This window comes from Miscanthus floridulus, chromosome 3, assembly GCF_019320115.1.
Source record: "Miscanthus floridulus cultivar M001 chromosome 3, ASM1932011v1, whole genome shotgun sequence".
NCBI lineage: Eukaryota > Viridiplantae > Streptophyta > Magnoliopsida > Poales > Poaceae > Miscanthus > Miscanthus floridulus.
In genome coordinates this window covers 146049439-146064767 of record NC_089582.1, presented here as the reverse complement: position 1 = coordinate 146064767, position 15329 = coordinate 146049439, and the positions used below count along the sequence as shown (strand labels likewise).

The 15329-nt window shown below is 42.4% G+C and overlaps 1 protein-coding gene across 1 annotated transcript; it reads left to right on the top strand.

The window, feature by feature from the left end:
* Positions 1-165: 165 nt before the first annotated feature.
* On the top strand, positions 166-15056 carry LOC136547405 (uncharacterized). Its single transcript, XM_066539356.1, has 4 exons — positions 166-559; positions 14619-14658; positions 14752-14855; positions 14939-15056. The coding sequence occupies exons 1-4, from the start codon at positions 479-481 to the stop codon at positions 15023-15025; spliced, it is 312 nt and encodes a 103-aa protein (XP_066395453.1). The 5' UTR covers positions 166-478; the 3' UTR covers positions 15026-15056.
* Positions 15057-15329: the final 273 nt, after the last annotated feature.

The following is a 15329-nucleotide window of genomic DNA, read 5'->3' as shown; positions in this document are numbered from 1 at the left end:
TAAATTATCTCTAAAATATAATTTATTTTGGCTTCCATAAAGTCATAAAAGTCTAACTTATGACAAAACTAAGTGAATTATAATTTAGAACGGAGCAAGCACATTTTTACGTAGATCTTTGTTTTTTCTTTAGTCCCATGACACCTCAAAAAATGAGAACCCTACCGCGCATTTGGATGGTTGGCACTTGGCAGGTTGGAACCTGGGAGCAAAATTATGAAAAGTATATAATGTGCTAATACTAATTATAACCAATGTTTTAAATCTTCACCTATGGTATTTAGCTGATGGTTTGATTACCACGGCCAATCTAGGCGGGCCTTGATGGGCTTCTAGAGCAGTAGCAGAATTAGGCCCGTGAGTTCTTTATCGTCCCTCCTCCTGTCCTCCGGACTCCAGTCCCCAGACACCCACTGAAATCCCTTGACCAACTCGAAGACTCCTCCGAATCCGAGGGTTCAAGCGACCGACGGCGAGCATGGCGACGGACGGCGGCCCCGCGACGGCGGCGCTGGACGAGGCCCTAAAGCCCTTCCAGGAAAGAGCCTCCGAGGCTGAGGTTCGCTTGATTTGATTTTTTTCCCGAGATCCTGACCACCTGTGATTCCCGGCGGTTACTCTTTAGATTAGACTACTCTTAGGGCCCGTTCGTTTAGGCTGATTTCCGGCCAGAACCCTTTGTTGACCCGTATAAAATACATGTACGTTCCTGGCCGGATCCGTTCCGGTACTCCATTCCGTGTGAAACGAACGTGCCCTTAATCGGCAGCAATCTTCTAGTTCGCCTCCTATTCTTAGGAATTGGTGGGTCCGGTTTCGATGCAGCTGGTCACTGTTGAGTGTTGATTGGTGTCGTGGGATGCCACTTTTCTTTCTTTCTTTCTAATTCATAGTGTATGTTGGGGCAGATAAAACAGATTGGTGATGAATTATGAGCAAATCATGCGGCTTTTTTCGATGATCTTTCTGTGCTATTTGTAGTCAGAATCTAATCCATAAGACCATACACTAGATTTCAGATTTGTGAACCCGAATGAAACAAATGCTTCATACCCCCACTTTCACTCATGAGGTCCTGCCCAATTGCATAGAACTTGACGAGAACATCACTCCTTTGGATGTATCCGTTGATCCTCCAACCATCATGCAAGGTTCAATGACCCGGGTTCGAATGCGTCAACTTAATTTAGAGGTGAGCTCATTCTTAAGCGATCCTTTTTATACTTTTGAGAATAGAGTACTACCTAATGATGTTATCTTGCTTAGAAACATTGGAGAGGGTCATGAAGGACTTAGAGAACGTGGTGGAGGCGAAGATGATCAGTAAGGACGTCCAACAGGAACCGGAGGCCCAGTCCAACATGATTTCGAGTCTGCCTCGGCCTTCAGGACCAGTCTGTCTTAAACTGGTCACCCAGGACGCATCCGGACTCCGTTTTCGATGATCCACATATGGATGGAGAGCTAATTTGATAAGGAAGTCAATCCAAGCACCGAGCTAACAATATCATCAAGCGAAAACATAGCTCGTTTGCATACCAAAGCATAGCAAATATCATCGTTATCATGTTTCCAAGGACGACCCAATAAAAATGAACAAGCTTGCATAGGTACCACATCACAATCAACAGAATCAATATAAGAACCCATGGAAAATGAAACTCTATAAGTTTGTGTTACCTTTGCTTTACCAGAATTATTTAGCCACTGAATATGATATGGACGTGGGTGTGGGCGTGTGGTCAAGCCAAGTTTCTTGACCAAATCAGAACTCACCAAATTGTTGCAGCTACCTTTATCAATAATGACACGTGCTCGACGGTGGCTGACGACGAAGAAAATCTAGAACAAGTTATGGCGTTGTAGCTTCTCAGGTTGCTGGACTTGTGAGCTGAGCACTCGCTGTACAATGATGTTCCTATAGGCCGCCGTGGCCTCGTCACCAAGGACTTCGCCGTCCTTCTCATCTGCATCTCGGTCTTCTTCATCCTCAATATCAGAGGTGCTGATGTAACCATCTTCTATAGCAATATATGTCCGCTGACTTGGACAGTCCTTCTACACATGGTCAATGCCATGGCAACGGTGGCACTGAATGCCCAAAGTGCGTCCCATCGATGCAACGGATGAGGCACTCTTGTTAGGCACCTGCAAAGAATTTTTACCTGAATCTGAAGGTCGTGTGGGAGGTGCCTTAGGTGTAGTGAAAACTCCAGAGGCTATTGGTCATTTGCTCGCTGGTGGAGGTGCCCGAAAAATGGTTAGCTTGGTCAGCCCCGTAGATGGTGCCGAGCGTGGCGTGTATGTGGTGCTGACCTTGCTCTTGCTCTGCTGTTCACGCCCCTACAATTCCTTTTCTACAAACATAGTAAACTGAAACAACTGGTTGACAGTGTTAAATTCCTTATAATCAACAATGTCATGAATCTCACGCCTCAAACCCGAATAAAAACGACAAATGGCATCTTCGTTCCCCTCCACAACACTACAGCGCATCAATCCATTTTGAAGCTCACCATAGTAATCCTATACAGATTTATCTACTTGTTCTAATCGTATCAATTTCTTATGTAAATCTCTATAATAAGAAGGAGGAACAAAGCGATCATGCATAGCTACCTTAAGTTCTTCCCACGTACCAGGTAAAGCATCTTGTGCAGCTAACTCATTCCACCAAAAATAGCAAAATCCTTAAACTCACTAGTAGCTTGTCGAACTCTATGATGCTCAGACATAAGGTGATGTAGACTAGGCCTGATCTTCCGAAAGGTATGATAGCGTCGATTGGTGGAGACTCGACGTTCACGATCTAGGCTTCAAACCAAGACTGATTCGGACCCCCACAACCATTACACCACTGCTCCATTGGTTATCAACCACACGAACACGATTGACCTCACCGAGAAGGCTTTCCTACAAGCGAATCGAGAACACAAGCAAGAATGAGATAAACGCAATCTGAAATTGCAAATAAATATAAGGCTTATGATAATGATAAAGAGTTCAAATCTTTATTCGAAAGGACAAATCGCCACAGGCGAACAAGATCAAGAACTGAGGCCCTGGTTCACAGCAAGCAGCCTTAGCGGCACAGTTGCAGCAAAACGATGTCTGTTTCACGAGGAAATCAAAAACTAAATAAAACTCAAACCCTAAGGAGAGCGACGACTGGTATTTATAGAGTCTTGGGCGTCATCCCCGCTGGACGCGCCCCCTAATAGGCCCAAACACGATACACGGTTCAACGGATCAAAAGACGGTGTCGCAGCACCCTGATAGATTCTGGACGCTGACTTATTTCGACGATTCTCATTGATTCTGAAGGGCTTTTGACGTGAAACCAATTGGGTTGGTTTCCTTATCCAATTAGCTTTCCATCCATATATGGATCATCAGAAACGGAGTCCGGATGCATCCTAGGTGACCAATTTATGGCAGACTGGTCCTGGAACCCGAGACAGACTCGAACTTAAGTTGCTTTGGGCCTCTACCTCGGGGACTCGAACCGAATTAGCCTCAGACCTCCTTTTTGACTTGGACACACTCGCTGATCTCCTTGATCTCCATATGGTTCTCCAAGCATGGTCATATGTATGGAGGTCATGTCCTCATCATCCTCCCTTTCTTGATGAAAAGCCATCCTCAGCGTCGATTTTGCTTGAAGTCGATCCTGCATAACATGAGGACAAACGAGGTTTCCAAAATAATAGGAATGGACAATGTTGTGAAAAAGAATATGACCACATGTCTAGGTTTGTAGCATGTCTTGTCCTACAGACATGTAGTCTACTCGATTGAAAAACACACGATCTTTGCCAATACTATCCTGTAAACGATTAGTACTAACAAGAAATATATGCTCTATTTCTTTGAATTCCACTTGTGTTCAAAAAGCAAAACTAGAGGAATATAGCATAACAACAGTGTTGATTTTATTGTCCTCTAGTTGATAATTAATTTGTATAACAAAAGGAGAATTCAGATTAGTACAAATATAAACTCGTTGTATCAAATATTGTCCTTGGTTGTTATATTTACCAAAAACATGATATGTATGTCTAGAGAACCATGGCAAATCAGCATATACATAAAGTTTCTCCTCTAAAGAACTAAGATTACACGGAACATCAAATTCAATGTAACCCAAAGTATTTAAAGAAGACAATAATTTTAGTTCATCAACTTCACTAGCATTATGAATAACAAGTCTATTTTCAGCACAAGTGCTCAATTTCAGCACACATATATCATGACCATTTTTCAATGATTGCATAGGTATAACATAAATATCATCATGCAAGTCATCTTCATCACAAGAAACATCAAGCAAATCATCTTGTGACAAAGATAAATCAAGCGAAGGCTCTACTAAAATTTGCTCTATCATAGCATGATTGGTGAAAAAATTTAGCACATCAAGAGAACTCTCACCTTCTATGAGTTTAGCATCGTGGCCATTACCTTTGCTCTCATATTCAGCAGGCGTAATAGTTGATGGTTCTGAATTTTCACATGAGGCTGTGAGCATCTCCTTTTCTGTCACGTCATCCTCGCTCTTTTGTACATTGTCCTGCAAAAGGTTAGGCATAGCAGGAGGAATAACAAGAGATTGATCTAGTTGATGCACCTCATCATTTGAATTAATTACAAGAGATGAATTAACAAATTATTCTCTCATAAGATGTTTTATATCATTCCAAGTTTGAGGTTTATCAGAAGGATCTAAAGACTCCCACCAAGATAAAGCAGAATGTCGCAAAACACTAGCTGTATTTTTATCTTCCTCTTTGGACACATAAAGCGAGTAGCAAATATGTTATCGATGGCAATTTCTCACTCCATGTACTCATCAGCACCTGTACCATCATAAGTCGGTGGATACGAACAACCTGTCATTGTTAGAAGATAGCAAAAAACAACACAAAAGTATTATCCCTATCAACTACTTAGGTTGTGGACAAGGAAAAAAACAAGGCACTCAACTAAAGATGGCAACGGATAAAATCCGCGCGGATACTAGCCCTAGATATCTATACCCGCGAGCAAAAATCTGTGCCCGCGCTCGTGCCCGTTAACCGTCACGGGTAGAAAACCATACTCGTGCCCGCTATCCGCGGATATCACATGCCCGTGGGCACACCCGTATACCTGCAAAAATGAAGCAACAAAGCACCCAACCATATCTTAATAGCAAGTAAGAAACAATATATCAAAAAATAAACGTCTATATCTCAACATTAGATAAAGTATGACACATTGACCATATAAGAGTCATCAAAAATCTACATTAGTGTATCTCAAGTCATCACAAATTAACACGAATAAAGACATACAACCCTATATAGACTTATAGGGTCATTGGCGCGGGTCTAGCAGGTTTGCGGGTGCGGATATCATTTTTCCATGCCCACGAGCAAATATCCATCAGGTTTAGAATCACATCCATGCCCGTGCCCGTGGGCACAAACTTAAACCTATACCCATGCCCATTGGGTTTTCTATCCACGGGCACGCGGATATTTTATGCCTGTTGCCATCTTTACACTCAACTCTCAAGTGTCTTACCACGGTCTTACAAGTGTTCTTACCAAAGCAACAGGCGGTGTAATCAGTCGGTGACTGTGGTACCGTTGTAGCTTGAGTGTAACAGTTGCAAAGCGAATCTGTACTTGGTTAGAAGAAAGTGAAGCTTAGACAGACACAATATAGTAGCAAGGAATAGCAATAATTTAATTCAGAAATTGCAAGATTGAAAAGTAGTCCCAAGCTAGTCTATGTCGCTGGCCCAAACTGGTCCTGAACCTAGTTCAAGCAAGCAATACAATACAACTCAGTACAAGGACTCAAAAGGATGCAAGCACTTCTGAACTTTTTTTCACTTTCTTTTTCTTTCCTTCTTTATTTGTTTCTCTCTTTTTTTTAGGTGCGGCTTTTTTTCCTTCTTTTGGTTTTGTCACCTCTTTGCCTTTTTCTTTGTTTTATGTTTTTTTTATCTCACAAAAGTGCCGCACATAAGAGATTAGACTTTAGATATTTCCACCGTAGAAGAAAAATACTTAACCGAGGAAGCCGTAGAAGGAATTGCTAGACAAAACAAACTCAATCACGCAACCCACTCCGTCACTATTTCAGATCCAAAGAAAAACTAAGAGATCAATCTAATATAAGACACACTAGGAAACAAGACTTGACACTAGACCAAGAATAAGATCAGAACACAACAAACACTAAGACGCGGCGAGGGACGACAGTTCAATAAAGCAAACTGAAATTAAAAAAATTGCAAAGGCACAACGGGGCTATAGGACTAGAGATATGTGATAGTGTATATTTTTTTGGCTTTTGTGGACTATAGGTAAAACAAAAATAGTAGCAATCTAAAGAAAAAAATAAAGTTATACCTAACGGGCAACAAGGTCTCTGATACCACTTGATGTAGACTAGGCCCGATCTTTCAAAAGGTATGATAGCGTCGATTGGTGGAGACACGACGTTTACGATCTAGACTTCAAACCAAGACTGATTCGGACCCCTGCAACTGTTACACCACTGCTCCGTTGGTTATCAACCACACGAACGCGATTGACCTCGCCGAGAAGGCTTTCCTACAAGCGAATCGAGAACACAAGCAAGAACAAGATAAACGCAATCTGAAATTGCAAATAAATATGAGGCTTATGATAATGATAAAGAGTTCAAGTCTTTATCCAAAAGGACTAATCGCCACAGGCGAACAAGATCAAGAACTAGGGCCCTGGTTCACAGCAAGCAGCCTTGGCGGCACAGTTGCAGCAAAACGATATATGTTTCATGAGGAAATCAAGAACTAAACAAAACTCAAACTCTAAGGAGAGCGACGGCTGGTATTTATAGAGTCTTGGACGTCACCCCCGCTGGACGCGCCCCCTAATGGGCCCAAACACGATACACGGTCCAACGGACCAAAAGACGGTGTCGTAGCACCCTGATAGATTCTGGATGCTGACTTGTTTCGACGATTCATGTTGATTCCGAAGGGCTTTTGACGTAAAACTAATTGGGTTGGCTTTCTTATCCAATTAGCTTTCCATCCATATGTGGATCATTGAAAACGGAGTCCAGATGCGTCCTGGGTGACCAATTTATGGTAGACTGGTCCTAAAACCCAAGACAGACTCGAACTTGAGTTACTTTGGGCCTCCACCTCGGAGACTCGAACCGAATTAGCCTCAGACCTCCTTGACTTGGACACCCTCACTGATCTCCTTGATCTCCATATAGTTCTCCAAGCATGGTCATATATATGGAGGTCATGTCCTCATCACAAGGTGGGCACTAAACTTTTGTTCTACCGTCATCTCCCAATCAAGATATCTCTCAGCATCATAATGACTCGAAAAAAATGGTATTGTGAACTTAATCTTAGCATAAGGATCATCAGGTATATGGTGATTATTATCTTGATGGTGGTGGACACCACCCATACCTATCGTGTTGCGGCGAAGACGTCGTCGTAATCTTGCTTGTCGGAAGGCTGCTCGATCTATGTTCCCAACGACATCATGCACCATGTCTTCTGGCAAGAGACCATCGGTGTTGCTGCCGAAGACGTTATTGTTGTTGACCGCCATCAAGGTTTCCAACTCAGTAACCTTATCGGTGAGCGTGGAAATTCGTTTGTCCAAATTCTCCATGTTGTTGCCAATGTTGAGTTCAATGAGTGCGTCAGTGACGGCCTTCCTAACGGCCTTATTCATCTTTTTTTGGGCATCCTCTACAACAGCTTGTAGTTGCTCTTGGCTAACACACTCATTGAAATCCTTAGGATTGTTATCTCCAGCCTGATCATCTTCTGCCATTGTAAACATAAAAACAGGAATAAATGGTGAAAGTTATCCTTACCAAATGACTATGTGGTTGCAGTGGTGTCACTTTTCACAGCAAGTGGAAGCGTCTTACCAAGCTCTTACAAAGTTTTTACTAATGCAAGCAGTGGACGGTACAACCGGCGGCTGGTTCATGATACCTGTGAGGTAGTGGTACCGAGATTGCAAGGCCCTTTTTCTATACTGATCTGAAGAGTTTGTGGAGCTTGGAAGGCACATAAAAAAATAATATGTATATTTGGCACACAAGTCAGTAACAGAAAGTAATGCTGAATTATAGTCCAAAGTACTTATCCTGGTTGCTGGTCTAAAATGCTCTAAGTACCAGGTGTGTAACAAACAAGCAAGTATGGTGGATAGCAAGGTGACAAGTGTGTGAAAAACAAGTATGGTGGATGGAAACATGAAAGGACCTAGGATGTCGCCTAGAGGGGGGTGAATAGGCGTTTTTGAAAAATAACACCTTTAAATGCGGAAACAATTAGTAAAGGGAGTTTCTAAAATGGAAACTCCAAATAAAGAGTAAGATCACCCCTCACAAGTTAACCACAGAGTATACAAGGTATAAAGAATATATCTAGAAGCTACAACCCTGCAACACCAAGTTAGAACAGAGATCAAAATAAATTCAGTGCTGGCAGGAAATACCGGACGTGTCCGGTATGAATACCGGACGTGTCCGGTATGCATGGTTTCTGCAGAACAGCCCCGAAGTTTCTCCTTTCGATTTCTAACTTCAAACCAAACTGTAGGCACCTAATTTAAATATCAGTATACACAGAGAACCTGCACAAGTGCTAGAGCAACACAAATATCAAGTGAAATGCGAATTGAGACACGATATTTGTTTTACCGAAGTTCGGACTCGTTCGAGTCCTACTCTCCGTTGAGGGGGCTGCGGGCGACCTAGCGAAGGTCAGCCCTAGAGGATACCACGAAGGTCACTCTAGCCGGAGTCTTTTCCAACTCCTTTTCCTCCTTCCACTAATTGATTCCGAGGCGGCGGAATCGACCGTTACAAACTTTCCGAGGCACACCACAATCTCCCGGGTGCTCTCCGGCGACGTCTAACCGTCTAGGACCGAAGAGTCCAAGAGTAACAAATGCGAATCACGAGATTGACAATATGCACAAGTGCTCAAGTGGTTGGATGGCTCTCTTTTGAATTTCACTCAACCCACAAATTGATTTTGCAAGATTGATCAATCACTCACTAAGAGAGGGTTGGCAAGGCTCAAAAACGTGTGTCTAAGTCAGTAGAATCAGCAGCATCCAAAGGTAGAGGCTTGGGGGTATTTATAGCCCCCTTGAAAAACTAGCCGTTTTATAGCCGTTGCAATACCGGACACGTCCGGTATGCATACCGGACACGTCCGGTATGACTCACACTGCGCCAACGGTAACTAAGTTACAGTGATGTTGTGAGGCGTCGGAACTCCCGAAGAATGCCGGGACTTCCGACCCTCAGAACTCCCGACTCAAGTCGGAATCCCCGACCCTCAGTAATTTGAAAAAACGTGTAACTGAGTTAAGGTTAGTGAGGTGTCGGAACTACCGACACATGTCGGAACTCCCGACCGTCGGAGCTCCCGACTTACGTCGGAACTCCCGACCCTCACGGCTTTTGAAAACTAGCCGTTGGCTTCTGGTCATCCATACCGGACACGTCCGGTATGCATACCGGACATGTCCGGTATGACCAGGACAGTGAACCCTCCAAGTCAGTTAAAGTGCGACGCGTCAGAACTCCCGACCCATGCCGGGACTCCCGACCGTCGGAACTCCCGACCTACGTCGGAACTCCCGACTAACCAACCCGAGAACAACAATTTTACAGCTGCTGGACAAAATACCGGACACATCCGGTATGAATACCGGACACGTCCGGTATTGCCAGGCCAGCAACAAATCAGTTAGCTCTTTTGTCTCTCAAATACTCAAAACTCACATGGGTTGGCTTGAGCACTTATGAAACATTATCTATCAACATGATGCATCCCTCTTAATAGTACGGCATACCTATTAAACTCAAGACAAACGGAAATATGAATTTGTACCACTTGAGTTGTTCTTTTGAATTGATGCCGTCCCTTCCAATCTTCATCAAATAAGGGTGCGAACATGTTGATGTTGATCTTTTCACTTGAGCATAGCCATCTTGAGCATGTGACTTGATTCCATTCATCAAGTTTGAATAATCCCAAATGTATCAAGTCACTTTCATCAAATACTTCATTATAGATTTGATCCTTCACATCAATATGACCATCTAAGCTTGATTAGTACCTCAACTAAATGCAAGTACTTTCTTCTTCACCCTAGCTAGGTTCTTCGGCCGCCAAGCCGTCGCTTGTCCTTCACCCTTGCTTAGTACCTCGAAGCCTTTCCTTGCTATCTTCACCATCTCAGGCCATCAAGTCACATCTTGTGTTGAATCATCCATTCATATGTATTGTTATCTTTTTCATTTTAATTTAGCAAGCTTCAAATATGAGACCATTCCATATGCAATCCCTCATGTCTCATTAACTAATAATCACAAGCTTGCTTTCACATAGTACATGTAAATCCCATAAGAAATAAGCCTTCACATGAATTCCATTTGCATTGTTGTCTTGTGCTTGAACTAGATTGTTTATACAACAACACATCATTTTGGCTTTCATTAAGTACCTGTGAGATAACCTATTACCTATTCACACTTAGCAAACAGGTTAGTCCCTTAATCACGTTGTCATTCAATCATCCAAAACCCACTAAAGGGCTAGATGCACTTTCAAAACATCAACACAAACAAGGAATCAGACAGCATACGCTAATACAACGCACTTTGGTCTTCTCTATGTGCTCCTCTAGATATTATTTCTCTTTTGCCCCTCTCTTTTTTCTAATTTTCTAGGCTGTCGTTATTTTTTGGGAAATTTTGACTTTTTTATTTTATTTTATTGATATTTTTCCTTCACTTAGGAGCACAAAAGAAGTAACCACAGAAAATATGAGCTTAAACAAGTGAAAGACATGGCCTGTGGAATTTTTAGAAAACTTGCTCAAAATTGACACAAACCTTGTGACCACGAAAAGAGGATCTTGTGATTATTTTTTGACCAATTTAAAAATCTTCGACCCCAGCAAAGCCGGGGATAGATGGATCCGAAATTTTTTTCTGATCGATTTTGATATATGGAACGTCGAAATCGGAATTTGTATGCGAAAACTAGACCAGTTTTAAGAATTGGCTCTGAATTAAAGGACAAAACAGAAACAATGTGCGCAAAATTGGTCACAGCAGCAAAGATTTGATGGAAATGATGGGGAAAACATATGAACTGGACTCTAACACGACCTAACCAGTAACAAGACCTTGACCAGGACACAAACTCAACACGGCGGACTCTGAAACCAAAATATGTAAAGGCTATGGCGCGGAAGGTTCTAGGACAGGGAAAAAATATGGCACTGGACTATGGGACGAAAACGAAACACTCAAAATTAGGGAATAAATGTGAACCTGATGGTATACCTTAGCTCTGATTACCACTTAATGGGAACGGGGATCCCGATCTTCCGTCAGGTAGTGGTAACTATCGTTGTGACGGAGAATGACACACCGATCCGGCTTCAGATCGAAAGATCGAACCCTGCAATCTTAACACCACAGCTCCTCTGGTTATCAACCAAGTCACGGACCAGGTTGATCTCGCCAAGAAGGCTAATTCCTGCCTGCGCAACGAAGAACACAAGAAAGAATAAGAAAGAACACAACCAAATTACAGATGAATGATTAATCTCACGGAGTTGGGGTCTCACAAACCGATAAACGACGAAATTGTTCTTGACAGAATAATCTAAGCAAAATCCAAACCCTAATGGAGAGGCGGCGGTTGTTTATAAAGACTCTAGGGTCGTGCAAGACCCCTGGACGCATCCCTAATGGGCTCAAACAAGATACATGGTCCAACGGACCAAAAGACGGTGTCGCAGCACCCTGGCAGATTCTGGACGCTAACTTATGACCACGATTCCCATTGATTCTGAATAGCTTTTGACGTGAAACCACTTGGATTGACTTCCTTATCAAATTAGCTTTCCATCCATATGTGGATCATCGAAAACGGAGTCCGGATGCGTCCTGGGTGACCAGTTTAAGGCAGACTGGTCCTGGAGGCCGAGGCAGACTCGAAATCATGTTGGACCGGGCCTTCGGTTCCTGTTGGACGTCCTTGCTGGTCATCTTCGCCTCCACCACGTCCTCTAAGTCCTTCATGACCCTCTCCAATGTTCCTAAGCAAGATAACATCATTAGGTAGTAGTCTATTCTCAAAAGTATAAAAATGATCGTTTAAGAACGAGCTCACCTCTAAATTGAGTTGACGCATTCGAGCCCGGGTCATTGGACCTTGCATGACGGTTGAAAGATTAGCGGGTACATCCGAAGGAGTGATGCCCTCGTCAGAACTGTAAGTATGCCTAGGGCCTAGTAGCCGATGCATCGTGTGTAATGTCAGGGCAAGCAAAGAACAAATTGACAAGTGTTCATTCAAAAAAAAGGGAACAATTTTACAAAGCCTTAGCTCTTATTCTACTCGAATTTATAAGATAATTTGATCCCAGGCTTCTTTTGGTAACGTCTGTGCTATCTGCATGATTTGTTTTGATTGGAAAGCGAGGAATCTCAGGGTGTCCCAACATATAAACCTTTGACCGCTTTTGACGTGGCCTCAAAAGCGTCAGAGGACATAATGCTTAGAATTCTTTCTACTACTGTCATTGTTTCAACTGCCCTGGCTACAGATTTCTATGTTCTTATTTGCTTGTTTTATTTCTTCCCTGGTAGATCTCCCTCCTTTGTCCTTACAAGAAACATCTTGGTCCCTTCCTATGTACTACCGCTTTGAAGATTTTCCACCCATACTGCCAGCACAAGTGCCTAACTTAGGCTGTGTTTAGTTCGCGAAATGAAAATTTTTGGATGTTACATCGGATGTTTCGGGGATGTTGGAAGGGGTTTTCGGATACTAATAATAAAACTAATTACATAGCTCGCCTGGAAACTACGAGACGAATTTATTAAGCCTAATTAATCCATCATTAGCGCATGTTAGTACTGTAGCACATATGTCTAATCATGAACTAATTAGTCTTAAACCATTCATCTCGCGATTTTCAACCAAACTATGCAATTAGTTTTTTTTCATCTATATTTAATACTCTATGTATGTGCCGCAAGATTCGATGTGATAGTTTGGGGTGAAAATTTTTAGGAACTAAACCAGGCCTTAGTAAATAGCAACCTAGCATGTTCTTCTACTGGAGTATTACCTACGAGGCTAGGAGGGGCTACCATGGACCATTCTCTCTTAAATTGCCATATCACCAACCCAGTGACCACGCCGGCTATGCAGCATGTTCGTTTGCTCGTATACGATCGTAAATTTTTAGTCGAGAATAGTGTTTTTCTCTCACACCAAACCAGCCAGCAGTAAATAATCCACGATCGTTTACGGCCTCCCGAACAAGGCGATGGTCTGTGGATACCTACTGGTCTAAGCTGTACTTTGTGGGTTGCTATCTCTTATTATCCTTTATCAGAAGTTATCGTGATGGAATGTTGTGACTTGTGTTCGAATAAGTGATGGAGACACAATGATGGAGACACGATTATGACAGGACTACATGACCCTTTGAGCCTTTATTTGTTTGCCTTAGTGATGGATGAGGTCACAAGGGATATACAAGGGGACATCCCTTGGTGTATGCTTTTCGCGGACGATGTAGTGCTAGTTGATGAAAGCCGGACAGAAATGAATCAGAAACTAAAGTTATGGCGGGAGACTTTGGAGTCCAAAGGTTTTAGACTCAGTAGAACTAAAACGGAATATATGAGATGTGACTTCGGCACTACTACTCGGGAGGAGGAATATATTAGTTTGAAAGGTCACATAGTGCCTAGGAAAGATACCTTTCGATATTTAAGATCAATGCTATAGAGAGACAGAGATATTGATGAAGATGTTAGCCATAGAATCAAAGCAGTGTGGATGAAGTGGCGCCAAGCATCTGGTGTCCTATGTGACAAAAGGGTACCACAGAAAGCTAAAAGGTAAGTTTTATAGGACGACGATTAGACCGGCTATGTTGTATGGTGCAGAATATTGGCTTACGAAAAGACGACATGTTCAACAGATAAGTGTCGCGGAAATGCGTATGTTGCGTTGGATTTACGGTCATACAAGAAGGAATCGAGTTTAGAACGATGATATACGTGATAGATTAGGGGTAACACCAATTGAAGAAAAGTTTGTCCAACACCGATTGAGATGGTTTGGACATGTCCAACGGAGACCTCTAGAGGCACCGGTGCATAGTGGAATCCTAACCCAGGATAGTAACATAAAGAGAGGCAGAGAAAGACCAAAGTTGACTTGGATAGAGACAATAAAATGAGACTTGAAAAGATGAAATATATCCAAAGACTTAGCCTTAGATAGGAGTGCTTAGAAAACAGTTATTTACATGTCTGAATCTTGATTGTTTCTGTTGGATTTTAACTCTAGCCTACTCTAACTTATTTGGGACTTAAAAGACTTTTTGTCGTCGTTGTCGTCATTGTTGATGTATTGACCAGCGACATGGAAGCCTGTGGCAATCTTGTCTTGCTTGGTCAGAGTGGTTACACGAATGCTTAATCTGTACAGGTGGTTTGTCTCAATGCTATCTTTCCTAATTTTATGGTTGCTTCCTTTCATCCCACAGATACGCATAGCAAAGCTGGAAGCCTTGCTGTACAACAAAGGTAATTTCATATGTTTTGCTGTTCCAAGCGTGTCCTTTGTTCATGAGAGATCAGGGTAGTGCCTAATTCCTTCTTACATAATTAATTTGCTAGATGGTGGTCTGAGCGGTGGATCTGAGGCAACTTCCTCTGCCGTGAAGGATCTTCGGTCAAAGCTGGATGCGGTTACTGCAGAATGCTTGACTGAAAAAGAGAAGGTAATCGCTTGAAACTGTCACAATCATACGGCTGTTGATATCTCATATCTACATAACCACACCTTGTCTCATGAACCTTGTAGAACAAGAAGCTAATCGTGGAGAACGAGAAGCTCCTGTACCGCATGACCCATCTTATCTTTGCAATAAAAGAGGCAGAATCAAGATAGAAGGTGTCTGACGAGGCCGATTTAAAGCCTCGTAACGATAGTAAATTTATAGTCGGGGATAGTGTTTTTCTCTCACACCAAACTAGTCAGCAGTAAATAATTCACGATCGTTTACGGCCTCCCGAATATGCTGTTTGTTTCTTTTATAATCCATCTTTTTAGCTTGTTTTTTCAGTCGAAACAATATTTTTCTCTCACAACAAATTAACTGGAACAGTGTTTTTGCTTGTTTTTTCAGCGAAACGAACGGAGCCAGAGTCTTGTTGATCCTCCACGTTATTCCTGATTATATGTTTTTTAAGTA

Coding starts and splice junctions, on each gene's coding strand:
- LOC136547405 (XM_066539356.1), top strand. CDS start 479: ATGGCGACGGACGGCGGCCCCGCGACGGCGGCGCTGGACGAGGCCCTA. Junction 560..14,618: donor AAAGAGCCTCCGAGGCTGAG/GTTCGCTTGATT, acceptor TTCATCCCACAG/ATACGCATAGCAAAGCTGGA. Junction 14,659..14,751: donor AGCCTTGCTGTACAACAAAG/GTAATTTCATAT, acceptor TTAATTTGCTAG/ATGGTGGTCTGAGCGGTGGA.